The following is a 12215-nucleotide window of genomic DNA, read 5'->3' as shown; positions in this document are numbered from 1 at the left end:
GTGCAGGAGTGTGTTTTTGCCATGTGTGAGTTGAACGCAAGCATGTGTGCTGAGGCGTCCGGTGGGTGGAAGGAGGTGGTCAGCCTGGTAAAGGGGTCTCAGCCCTGGGGCCCCCTGCATGGCAAGAGCTTGGGAGTCATTAGGGGGAAGGATAACAGAGGGAGACTGAGTCACTGAGAATGCAGCTTTCATTGGTCACGTCACCTCTTAACCGTCCCCCAGAGAGGGGATGGGGACCCTGCGTCCTGCCCTACCCCCTGGGCCTTCTGGCTGGACGGGGGAAGGGTGTCTCCCAGGGGACGGGAATCCAGGCCCAATAGCACCAGGGGAGCTGTGGGGGCGGGGCCACCATAGCACCATGGGCAGGGGCAGTCCAAAGGTCCTGGGGCAGCTTGAAGCCCCTGTGCATATCCAGTAGGCTCTGGGGGCCGGTCAGTAATAGTGCATGCGGCCCAGGGTGCCCGTGCCCATGGGGCTGGGCCCCAGCGTGCCGGTGCCCAGCAGGTCTGGCTGTCCAGTGCGCCAGATCTCCCGCAGGATCCGTTCCCGCTCCTCTAGCCGCTGTGCCCGCTCCAGCTCCTCCGCCGAAGTGAAGACGTTGACGCTCAGGGGCCCGTCGGGCTCCGCGGACACTTCGGGGCCCGGCCGAGTCACCGTGTCCTCATCGTCGTCGTCGTCGTCGTCCTCGGCCTCCAGGGTGCTGCTGCGGGGGTCCCGGCGCGGAGTGGGGCCTCGGGGCCGCGGGCGGGGTGCGCAGGAGATGCTGATGACTAGTAGGCACAGGGTGAGCAGCAGGCCAAAGCAGACACCCAGCACGAAGTAGAGGCCGAAGCTCTCGGGGTTAGCTGGGGGTCAGAGGTCAGAAGTCACGGAGGGGGCCTGGTGCCTGGGAGTCATCCCATCTCTAAAAGAGTCCAGGTTCTAAGTTTGGGGGGCAAGGACAGTGCCCTCTATTTGAGGGACCTTAGGTAGCCGCCATCGGGCAGTCGGGGGAGTGGGGGGCGGTTTGGGAGTAAGTGACTGGCTAAGGGTGGTTACAGTGGCAGGGGCAGGGAGGAGGGGAGGGAAGGGGTGGAGTGGGGCCTGAGGAGGCAGGGAGGGGTCCAGGTCCCGGGGTCTGCCCTCACCGCGGATGTGTGCGTAGGCCGCCAGGCTGTTGCTGAGCAACTCCATGTCCCTTCGCGGGGCATCCATGCTTCTCTGGGGGCGCAGCTCCCCTGTCAGCCTGCGAGGTCAGCAAGGTCAGACCCTCCTCCCCGTCTGGAGCCGACCCTGATCCCGCTTTCTCCTCGGGGCAGCTCTGCTCCCTGGAAGGGCAGCCCCATCCAGGCTCCACCCTGGAGAGAGCGGCTTCCTAACCTCGTTGCCGACCTGGGCCCTGGCTGGGGGACCCTTCCCCTGGGCGCGGACGCCCCAACACCTGAGGGTCGGGGGAGTGAGCCGCAGGAGGCTCCGTCCCCTGGTGGGCTCCCTAAACGAGGCCCGCTTTCGCCGTCCGGGAATCGGGATGGAGGAGAGAGACGCGGGCGCCTTCCTTACTCCCTGGGCGGGCTCCGGGAAGGGAAGCCGCCTCCCTCTCCCATCCCGCCCGCCCCGCGGGGACCCCCGGGCCCGGAGGCCCGGGCTCACTCACCGTCAGCGCCCCGCTTCCCCGCTGCCCGGCCCCGGCGCGTCCGGCGGCCGCAGACACCCGGGGCCCGGCCGCTCCCGCCCCGTCCGGTCCCGGTCACCTGCCCGCCCAGCTCGGATCCCAGGCCGCGGCAGCGCGGGCCGGACAAGGGCCGATGGACCAGCCGGCGGAAAGTTTCCTCCGAGGAAAGAGGAGGGAGGGGGCGGGGCGGGGCGGGGGAGGCGGGGAGGAAAAGGGCCGGGAGAGGAAGGGGAGAGGAGGGCTGCAGGGAGGAGGGGTGGGGCCGGGCCGAGGCCTGAGGGGCCGTCTGCTCCCCGACAGGAAACCGCTGGGGAGGCCGGTTGCAGGAACCCGCCCCCAGGCTGCTAATAACAACAGTAATACCGAGGATGGAGTTCTCCCTAGGTGCCAGGCAATGTTAAACCCTTTACAATATCTTTTCATTTAATCCTAACAACCCTATAACGTGGGGACCATTATCCCCACTTGACAGATGAGTCCACTGAGTCACAGAGGGATTGAATAACTTAACCCAGACGGTCAGGATTTGAATCCACTGTTCTCTGACCATGGGCTCTTAACCCCTTCCCTAAACCTTGCTCTTCCTCCCAGGAGGCCCCCTCACCCAGGGAAGACTGCCCCTTTCCCTAGCTCAGACACCAACCCTCCTCCCCCAGACCCTCAGCCACAATCCAGGGCCAGGGTTCTCATCCCCTCCTCCCAGGGCCCAGGCAGTGAGTGTGGCCAGCTGGCCCAGCTCTGGTCACGCAGGGTTAATGAATGTTGGACTCTGGCTTCAAGCCAGGCCTAGGCCAGCCTTGCAGAACCAAGCCCGGGGCCTCTGCTGGCCCCTGTGCTCTTCTGCACAGGGGCAGAGGTGTGTTTGGCTCTGGGCTAAACCTGCTGGTGCATGTGCACGCATTTCCACGCAGGCTCAGGGCTTGTGCCTGCAGTGTGTGTGTGATCAGCATGCAGCCGGGTCTTCTTCCTGCCCAGACTCCCAGGCCCCCGCTTTTGGGCCCCCCTTCCTGTGCTGGGATGGGGTGAGGGGGAGGCCTTCTTGGCAGGAGCCTTAGAGAGGAGGAGGGAAGGAAGGGGAGAGGAAATTGCAGACATAGCTGAAGGCACAGCCTGAGGCCTGTGGGCCAGTGACCCCCTTCTCTGTCCAGTCTGGAGACCCCCACTCCCAGTCCTGAGACTGGGTTCAAGCAGAGGGCAGATCTGGTTAGGGAAACGACTAGGATGACTCCCACGGGGAGGGGAAGGGACTCTTGATGTCTCTGTGACTGTTTAGTCTGTTTTGTGAGCATGTGTGGAGGTATTTCTGCCCATATTCGTATATTTGTGTGTCTATTTTCGTGTTGTATCTGCTTGAGCATTTTTGTGGGGTGGCTATGTCTGTGTATAAATCCGTTCAGCCACTAGTCAACAAATGCTAACTGGTCTGCTTAGCACTTCCTGGGAATGGGGTTTAGCAGTAAACAGAACAGACACAAATCTTTGCCCTCTTGGAACTGACGCTAAGGCGGAGAGACAGTACGTGAAGAAGATGGTCTTGGGTGCTCCTAAGTGCTCAGAGGGCAATGGAGTGGGGAAGGGTGATGAAGAACACCTGGGGCAGCTCTCACAGGTGACACGGGGCAGAGGCTTGAATCCAGAAGAGCGGGCAGCTGTGCCAGGATCTGGAGGAGAGTGTCAGGGCAGGAAAGAGGCCGAGGGCCCTGAGGTAGGAGCGTCTGGGGGCACCTCTCCCAGGGGCAGCGAGGCGCGGGGACGGGTGATGGGGTGATTGTGAAGGGGCCGGTGGGCCTGCGGAGGAGCTTGGATGTTTCGCAAGTGTGGCTGGGGTCCCTGGAGAGTTTCCATCAGGAGAGTGTCATGGTTCTCTGATGCTCTTCGGAGAGGTCCCCCTGGGGGCTCAGGGTAGGATGGGGCCGCAGGGGAAGAATGGAAGCCTGGAGAACAGTGAGCAGGCTGGCAGCCATCCAGGCCAGCAGTGGCCGAGGGCTTGGACCAGGAGGGCCAGTGGAGGAGGTGAGCCAGGCTGAGATTCTGAAGGGAGCGGCAGCAGGACTCCCTGGATTGCATGAGGATGTGAGGGAAGCAGGAATGCAGGACAGCTGCTTGGTATTGGGCCTGAGCACCTGAGGAAAGCTCAGGTGGGGAGCAGGATTTAGAGAATCCAAGTTTCATTTCAGGTGGTTAGATTTGAGAGGTCCATAAGTATCTGGGTGGAGCCATCAGACACGCAGGCGCAGTCCGGAGGAGTGCGGCCTTGGGAGTGTGTTTGCGAGTCCTCAAGACAAGGTGGACTGAACACCGGGGAGTGGCTGAGGTCGCCCAGGGGACAGGAGAGAAGAGAGTTCTGGATGCGGCACTGCAGGTCTCCTGCAGGAGGCGTCAGCCAGGAGAGACCGGGGCGGGGTGGGAGGAAGACCTGGCCAGGACTGCAAGGGGAAGCTGAGGCTGGAATCTGACCCCTGGCTGTGGGTTTCCATGGGTTGCACTGACATGTTGGATGTCTGCCCGTCCACGTGGATATCAGTGTGTGCTGCGGCCGTGCGTGTATGACTGACCCTGAGTGTGAGGATGCTGTGCGTCGGTTTGTATGGCACATACCTGTGTCTCCGTGTGGGTTCACGTGCATGCCTCTCTGAGTAGGGGCTCTAAGATATTGGATGTGTTTGTTAAGCTGTTTCCGCGCATCTGTGCTATGCAGATCTCTGGGTATCGCTACCTACGGACAAGGGTGTGTCTGTGTTTGGGTTGGCGTGTGACTTGTGTGTTTGGAGTGGGTCAGGTGTGACTCAACCCTGGTGAAGCAGATGGCTATGTTGGAGCAGGGTGGGGCTTGAGCTGGTTGCTGGTCCCTCAGAGAGAGCTACCCAGAGGGCTGCCTTCTCCAGAGGGATGCACGTGGCCAAGCCAGGCCAGGTGGGAGAAGTGGCAGCCTTACCTTGGAGGGTTCAAAGAAGCTGGGGGCTGCTCCTCGAGGCCCTGGGAGAGGGCCCGAAGCCTTTGGTCCATGTGGGCCATCCCCCCTCACCCCCCCATCCCCATGCCCTCCTGGCCACCTGCCTATCTGCTTTTCTGTCTGCCTCTGCCCGCCCACCAGCCTGTCTGTAGGTCTGCCCAGCCACCTCCTTTCTGGTCATGCTGGCTGGGATCTCTCTGCATATATGTCACCTGCCTGCCTGGCTTGCGTCCCACCTGTCCGCCTCCTGATTTCCTCCTTGTCTGTCGGCCTGTGGCTGACCTGCTGCCTGCCCACCTGCACATTTGTTGGTTGCCTTTCTGTCTTCCCGTCTGCCTGTGAGACTAAAGATTTGTCACCTTGGGAGGTGCAGAGTGTTCCTAAGATGACATACAGGAAAGACGGGTGTTAATGGGTGGTCAGAAGGCGGAGAGATCCAGAGCCTCTGGGTGGGCCCTCGGGAGGCCTGTGGCACATTCAGGGCTCGAGGCAAAGCCTCACTCCGCCCCCTTCCCCAGTGGCCCGGGTCGAGGCCGGCCCTGGCTGCTCTGCTCCAGACACTGGGGCCTCAGCCCACCTGGAGGTCAGGGGCTGCCTAGGTCTTGGGTGGAGGAGGAAGGGGACTCACTCAAGGCCTCCTAAGACCTGCGCAGTCCTCTGAATGCCCCCTCAGCACCTGGGACAGCTGCTGGGAAGAGGCACTGTGAAAGTCTGCAAAATGAGTAAATAACGGTTATGGATACTAAGTATTCTCTAGGTACCTGGCACTTTGCTAAACGCCGTGCTTGTCTCAGCACTTCAAATCCTCCCACGAACCCTGTGTAGTTTGTAGCATGACTCCCATTTTACAGAGGAGGAGAGTGAGGCTCAGAGAGGTCAAGTAGCCTGTGTACAGTCACATGGAGGTAAATGGGAGGGCCTGGATTTGAACTTCAGAGCTATGTTCCCTAACAGTCTTCCACTGGGCAGCTCTAGGCCATGGTTCTCCATCCTGTCAGACCCAAAGCTGACTTTTCATGATATTTTCTTTCTTTCCTTTTTTTTTTTTTTTTTTGGCTGTGCCGTGAGGCATGCAGGATCTTAGTTCCCTGACCAGGGATTGAACCTGTGCCCCCAGAAGTGGAAGCGCGGAGTCCTAACCACTGGACCGCCAGGGAATTCCCTTCATGATATTTTCTAATTGCTTCTTGTATGCTCCTGAAATGAAATTTATGGCGAATAGACCCACCTCTAATTAAAATTAATATATAATTAAATCGAATAATTATATAATTAAATTAATATAGATAATATAATTTAAAAATGTACATAATATAAAAGAAATAAAGGGCAATGCTGTGTATTTGTGAAGTAATTAATTGCCAGGAAGGTGACAGCTACGAGTGCAGACCGATGCTGGGATATATTATGTCAGTGTCTGAAACTGTGAACTCTTGGTAAAGTTCTGAACAAAACAAAGTACAAATTTCCTTCACTTTACACAGTAGTTGCCTTCCCAGAAAATTCAGTGTATATTATGTATACACAAGTCCTCTGTGTTTATATATAAAATGGAGTTAGAGTCTTGGCTCTGGTAATTATAAACACATTCTTCACTCATGTCGAGCAGGATGTAGAATCTGTCCTCCTTCTGGGGTTGTCTGGAGCTTTGGCCCCCGCCCCCCAAATGCCAGCAGCACCCCCTGACCTCTGTCATTGTGACGACCACCTCCCCAATTCCCCACCCACCCCACCCACCATGGACATACAGAAAATCCTCCCGCCCTCGTGGAGCTCAACATCCGAGTAGGGGAGACGGATATAATCGATAATCACACATACCTTGTAGTGTCAGGCTGTGATAAGCACAATGAAGGGAAATAAAGCAGGGGAAGGGGCTAGGGAAGACCCAGTGGACGTGGCCAGGGACAACCTCTCCGAGGAGGTGAGATTTTGAGCCGAGGGAAGTGAGCCATGCACATATCTGGGGGAAGAGCCTCCCAGAAAAAAAGCTAATGCAAAGGCTTTGAGGTAGAAGCTGCTTGGCTCCTTTGGGGTCAGCAAGGAGGGCTCCTTTGGGGTCAGCAAGGAGGCTGCGTGGCTGGGGACAGTGAGGGAGGGGAGGGCTGGGAAGTCAGACGGGGCCTGGTGGAGAGTGCTTTCTAAGCCACACACAGGCCTCTGGATGTTACCCTGTGTGTACAGAAGCCACGGCGGGAGGGATGTTAAGCAGGAGAGGAACAACACTGGACTTTTAAAAGGCTCGCTCTGGCTGACCTGTGGCCCCTGGGCTGCTGCAGGGGAAGAGTGGGAGCAGGGAGAAAAGGGGGCTCAGACGGGGTGGTCTCAGGAGCTGTGAGGCGTGGTCAGGTTTTGCCTGGCTGGCCAGCAGGCTCAACAGAGGGCATGGGGTACGAGAGGGAAAGAGGCAAGAAGTCAAGGCTAACCTGGCTTTGGAGGTTGCACAGCTCGGCCTCCGAGCCTCTGTCTCCTCACTTCCTTTCCCGCGGGAGACAGCGCCACAGCTCCAGGCTGGCTTCTCTCTGAAGCTGTTCTGCCTGAGGACACAGGGGACCAGGCGGTGGCTAACACTGGTGGAAACATCTCGGTTCTTGTTTGACTCCTCAGGAACCTAGGAGGCTGTTGATCACACCCGCCTTTCTGGTACTTTCCCCTTGCGTTGCTTCCAGGGCTCACAAGAAAAACCGGTAAAGGGCAATCTAAGAAGTTTAGATCAATGAAACAACAGTTCTGGCGTGTGACAGCTGCGCATCCAGCCAGTTCAAGGTGCTGAGGACACAATGAGCAATACAAAGTCCCTGGACGCATGCGACTTGCTGTCTTGGGTGTTGCTGAAGTTAAGCCTGACACATAGGTGCCCAGGTGATAACTGTGTGCAGAACAGAGGCTGATTGGGGGGGGGGCACAAGAGGGAGGCCAACATGGAGATGAGGCCCAGGGGGCGCGGCTGGTGGAGCAGAGTGTGGCCCGGGTGGGCTGGGAGTGGGGCGGCTTCTGGCGCTGCATCCGGGGCAGTGCCACAGATAAGGTAACAGGCAACATTTGTACAGACTCGGGAGTGGCCAGGAAGATAGGGGCCACCTGGCTGCTGGGGTAGCTGTGGGAACAGGGAGGGATGGCGGCCCCGGGGCCTGCCCTGAAGAATTTGCAAAGAATAAGGGCCTTCCCACACCTGGGGGAGGCGCCACCCCCTCTTGCTGTGTGGACACCTGCCAGGGAAGGGGCTCCTCTGGCACGGATCTCTGCTCCTTTCGTGACCTGGGCCTGTGTGGGTTCCAGCACAAAAGTGGGTCTGCCTGTGCGCCGTGGTGTGCTGGGGACAGGGCCAGCCCACCTCAAGCTTCACTGCTCCAGTGCTCAATCTGCAAAGTTTAAATTTAGGCGAAGGAAGGAAGGAAAGAAGAAAGGAAGGAAGGAACCCCCCTTGGTTTCCTATGGAGAGGAGGGTGGTGCAGGAAAAGGCCTGGCCTGGCGCTTCTTACCCCAGCTGCTCTGGATGGGCACGTGGGCACACGGGCAGTCTGTCTGGCTAGGGTTCCCCCATCCCAGATGGCTGTTTGGAGGGGAGAGAGGATCGATACCCTGATAGTGGCAGCTGCTCTGGGACACCTCCTTCCTGCGCAGGTCTGCAGGTCTGGGCTGAGCCAAGCCAAGGGGGGAGTTCCCCCTTGGGCACTTGGCAGGAGGCTGGACCAACGGGGCCGGGAGACTGCTGGGAGATACTGGCCCCCTCCCCCATTCAAGACAGCGACGGCTGCCAGGGTGAGGGAGCGCCCGTCCAGGGCAACTGGTGGCAGAGCCAAGAGCTACAGGAATCCTGCGCTGCCTGGCTGGGTGGGAGAGATGGAGACGCGGCAAGGAGGGTAAGAGACGACACAGGCCACGCTGGCTCCAGATCAGGAAGTTTTATTGCTGACATGCAGGAAGAGTCCCCATGTAGTACAAAAATATGACTTTATACAAACTTTTTTGTGACTTTTCCCGTTTTGTTTTTTTACAATAGGACTTCTCTCAGCGTGTGACACCCAGTGAGGGCAGACCCAAACTCCTCTCATTTGCTTTGCCAGAAATTAATCAGACACATGGGCTGACCTTGGAAGGGACCAGTCTGTCTGACAGGCTTTGCAGACCTGGAGGATATTGCTATGACAAGGAGGAGAAAGACCGCCAGGCAAGCAGGCCCGGAGGGTCTGGGCAGGCTGCCGGACCAGGGGCTTGGGTGAAGCCCTCACGGGAGGACAGTCACAGGGGCTGGGAGCCCTGGGCCGGACTGCATTTCTACTCCTTTAGGAGACTTCTTTTTGAAATAAATATAGAAAAGAGGGCATCCCGCCCCACGCCCCCGCCCCTCCCCACCCCAGCACGAGACCCTGGCTCTCAGCAGCTGGACGGCTGAGGGGGGCTGAGCCGGTGCTCAGGGGAGTAAGTGCTGGGCTCAGGCGGGCTCCCACGGACCCACTGAGGCAGAGGCACGAGGCGCCCACGTGCTGGGATGGAGGCATGGGGAGGAAGGGGCGTGGGCGGCCCTGCTACTGCTGGCAAGAGGTGGCCCCATTTTTTCCAGATGGGGAAACTGAGGCACAAGGAGGTTTGGGACCTTGCCCAAGTCACTCACAGTGAGTCAGCTTTTGGGGAGGGGGCAGCTCACACCCTGGGAAACAAGGTCACACAGGCCTCTGTCACCTCCCCACCGGGGAGAATGCAGGCAGGAAGGGCCCGAGGGCCCAGGGCTGCCTGAAGGGGAACGCTCAGCTGCTCTGAGGGGTCTGGGGAGGGTAGGCCAGGGGAAGGTCTTTGCTTGGCCCTGGACAGGGCCAAGTCCGGTGTGGGAGAGCGGGAAGGAGGGCATTCTGGTGAGAACAGCGTTTCTGGCAAGACGGGCATCCACTTCAAAATCTCGGCTCAAAAAGGGCAGCAGGGCTGTTCTCAGGCCAGGCTGGGCCCCCCAGTCCCTACGGTTCTCCCCACGAGCCCTGCAGCCCCAGGAAGGACCCTGGCGGCCCTGGTGGTCTGCTGGGAGAGACACCACCTCTACTACGAGGCAGGGGCGGGAGAGGAGATGCCCCCACGGTTCTCTGAACATAGAGGAGTGAGGGGAGTGAGACGGCGTGCAAACAGGGCCGCCTGTTCACAGCTGGCCCAGAGCACCCCTCACCAGTCCCCCACCAGGCACCCTTCCCATCCATGTCGGCGTCACCTCGGTACCACGGTGAGGGGTGGAAGAGGAAACCAGGGTTGATGCGGGTGTACGGCACCTCAGAGAAGCTGAGATGGGAGAGAAAGAACCAAGTGTAGAAAGGCCTCCGCGTCACCAGAAACAAGGAGGGACTGGTGGGCTGGAGGTGGAAGGGGACCGGCCAGAAGGGGCTTCTGAGCCTGGGGGCGAGGAGGGGGCCCATCGGGGGCTGTGGACTCCCTGCTGTCCAGCCAGGCTGGGGGCAGGGAGTGGCATGGGCCGAGCCACCTAGAGATGGGAGAGAAGTTGGTTTCAGTACAAAAATAAATACATTTGAATTCCGCTTAAGATGAGGTGACAGGTTTCCAAAGCTTGGACTGAGGGGCCTGGGGTCAGAAGGGGAGGGAGGAAAACAGACTGCAAGGGGCCTGGGAGGGCAGTGGGGGGCGGGCATTCATGTTGGGAGCCAGCAGCAAGCTGCACTTTCAGCTTATGTGGACTGTGGGGGACAGCTGCCCCCGGGGGTCAGTGGGTCGGTCGGGCCCCGGGCGGGCGGGCTCCCTCCTCCTCCCTCTCACTCAGTCCAGAGACAGCATGGTTAAAGAGACAGAGGTAGATTAAAACGTCATGATTACAAGCAGATTAGTTATCTAGGCTTCTCAGATTCAAAAACCAAACAATCAAGCAATCATTCCAAAAGGTAGCTTCGTGGTACCTCTGCTGACCCCATGTGTGACCTGGGCTGTCCCTGCCCCGTCCCCGGTGCGGCCCGGGAGAGAGTTCAGCGCTACGGGGCCCAGCCGGGCAGCCAGGCTGTCGGCTGGGGGCCGGGAAGAGGTGGTGGGTGGTGCCGGTGCCCCTGCCCGAGGCTGCTATTTCCGCAGGTAGCGCTGCGCCAGGATGGCTGCGTCCAAGGGGTTCACGGGCTGCGCGTCGTGGCCCAGCCGTCGCACGGGCGGCACGCTGCCCAGCTGCCGCCTGGGCCCCCAGCTGCGGGCCTCGTGCACGGAGCTCTTCTCCTCGGCCAGCAGCAGCTGCTGCCGCATGTAGTTCTCAAACTCGTACTGGGAGCACTCCTCTGTCACCTTGGCCTGCGCGGCAGAGAGAGACCCACGGAGCCCGGCAGAGAGAGAGAGAGACAGAGAGCGAGAGAGGCGGAAACGCAAGAGGGAAGAGCAGGGCCGTGTCAGCTGGCCCGCCTCAAGGGCCTCCCTCCCCAGGCACCACACCCTTGGGCCCGATCTAGTGGCCCAGAGTGTGGGTCCCGGAAGCCCTCCAGCCAACCTGGACCTCGCCTTGCTGGCCACCCTGGGTGTCGCTCAGACCTGTGATCTCCCGTAACTCACTGACCTTGGAAGAGGTCCCTCAGAAGGCTTAGTGTCCCACCCGCCCCCGGGAAATGGGGCAGTAGTCTCCCCTCACAGAGGCTCTCGAGGGACCAGGGCAGGTCAAGCGTTAAGAGAGCGGCCTGGGGCTGGGGTGCCAGCACCCGGGCAACCCTGTTTCTCCGTCTTGCCCCGGGCTGAGCTCCCTGGGACAGCCCAGGCACAGTCACAAACTGAAGTGGGTGGTCCCTGTGCTAATCATCAGAGGGGGAGAGCAGGGCTGTGGACTCAGACTTGGGTTCAAGGCTCAGCCACTACTTCCAAGCTGTGCGACTTTGGGAAAATTACTTTGCCTCTCTGAACCCGTTTCCTCTTCAGTGAAATGAGATAAGAACACAGGACACACAGGCCTGTAGTGTGGATTGAATGAGGCGTACTGGGGGGGCACTCACTACATGCTAGCTGCTGAAGAGCCCTGGGAGGGGGTGCGAGCTGGGGGGCAGGGCCTGGAACTCTCTCTTCGAGGGCCAAGAGGCTCTGCTGTAGTCCCAGGCTGGCTCTGTCCGGTCCTCCCTGCCCAGTGCTTGCTGTGGGACTCCAGGGTGGCCCAGAGAGGGAGGGTCCTTACACCAAAGCCCTGCCCTCCAGGACGCACCCTAAGATCACCCGCTAGCTGCTGCCTCGCGCCCTGGTCTCCGCCCCGACCCCGGGCCCAGCACTTTCTCCAGTGCAGGCAACAGGGGAGGAGAGAAAACTGGGAGAAAATGAATCATCTGAAAAACTAAAAGCAGGAAGGGCAAGAGAGAACCCTGTGAGTCAGAGGGGCAGACCAGTGTGACCGTTTAAAGGGCCGGCATGTGGCAGAGCCAGGGCCTGGTCAGGAAGAGGAAGCTGAGGGAGGGCCAGGCTGAGCTGCCGTGAGGCCTCCCCACCGTGGGGCCTCCTCCTCGACTGCCTCACAGCCCTTCTCTCAGGCCACGGAACTGCCAGCTGAGCCAGACCCAAGGCAGGCCCCAGGCAGCTCAGGCTCAGGACTTAGGTCTGTCTTTCTCAGCTCCAAGGGCTGGGGAGAGGCCAAGGAGGCCCTGGCTGGGAGAGGGCCTGAGAGGG

General features: G+C 59.8%; 2 protein-coding genes across 8 annotated transcripts in view; both read right to left on the bottom strand.

Annotated features, from left to right (window-relative positions):
• Nucleotides 1–170: 170 nt before the first annotated feature.
• Nucleotides 171–1822, bottom strand: EVA1B (eva-1 homolog B). The gene is made up of 3 exons (XM_081226143.1): nt 1634–1822; nt 1128–1225; nt 171–845 (listed from the first exon to the last, which is right to left on the bottom strand). Exons 2-3 carry the CDS (start codon nt 1192–1194, stop codon nt 433–435), a joined length of 480 nt encoding a protein of 159 aa, XP_081082269.1. The 5' UTR covers nt 1195–1225; nt 1634–1822; the 3' UTR covers nt 171–432.
• Nucleotides 1823–8494: 6672 nt separating this feature from the next.
• STK40 (serine/threonine kinase 40) overlaps nt 8495–12215 on the bottom strand; it is a 39502-nt gene continuing 35781 nt past the window's right edge. For 6 of the 7 annotated variants that reach the window (XM_081255649.1, XM_081255651.1, XM_081255647.1 and 3 more), the window contains one exon: nt 8495–10871. In XM_081255649.1, coding sequence (XP_081111775.1) covers nt 10653–10871 — 219 coding nt within the window. In that variant the 3' untranslated portion in view covers nt 8495–10652. The remainder of the gene's footprint in view (nt 10872–12215) is intronic. The other variant, XR_014017550.1, reaches the window with a different exon arrangement.

The sequence above is a fragment of the Mesoplodon bidens genome (assembly GCF_964165515.1).
Source record: "Mesoplodon bidens genome assembly, chromosome: 2".
NCBI lineage: Eukaryota > Metazoa > Chordata > Mammalia > Artiodactyla > Ziphiidae > Mesoplodon > Mesoplodon bidens.
The sequence above is the reverse complement of the archived record's forward strand: the minus strand, read 5'-3'. Positions and strand labels throughout refer to the sequence as shown.

What these genes read in the sequence shown, in the direction of transcription:
- EVA1B (XM_081226143.1), bottom strand. Translation starts at nt 1,194, where the DNA reads ATGGATGCCCCGCGAAGGGACATGGAGTTGCTCAGCAACAGCCTGGCG. An exon ending in GGCCTACGCACACATCCGCG is followed by an intron (nt 846 to 1,127) that starts GTGAGGGCAGAC and finishes TCTGACCCCCAG; the next exon opens with CTAACCCCGAGAGCTTCGGC.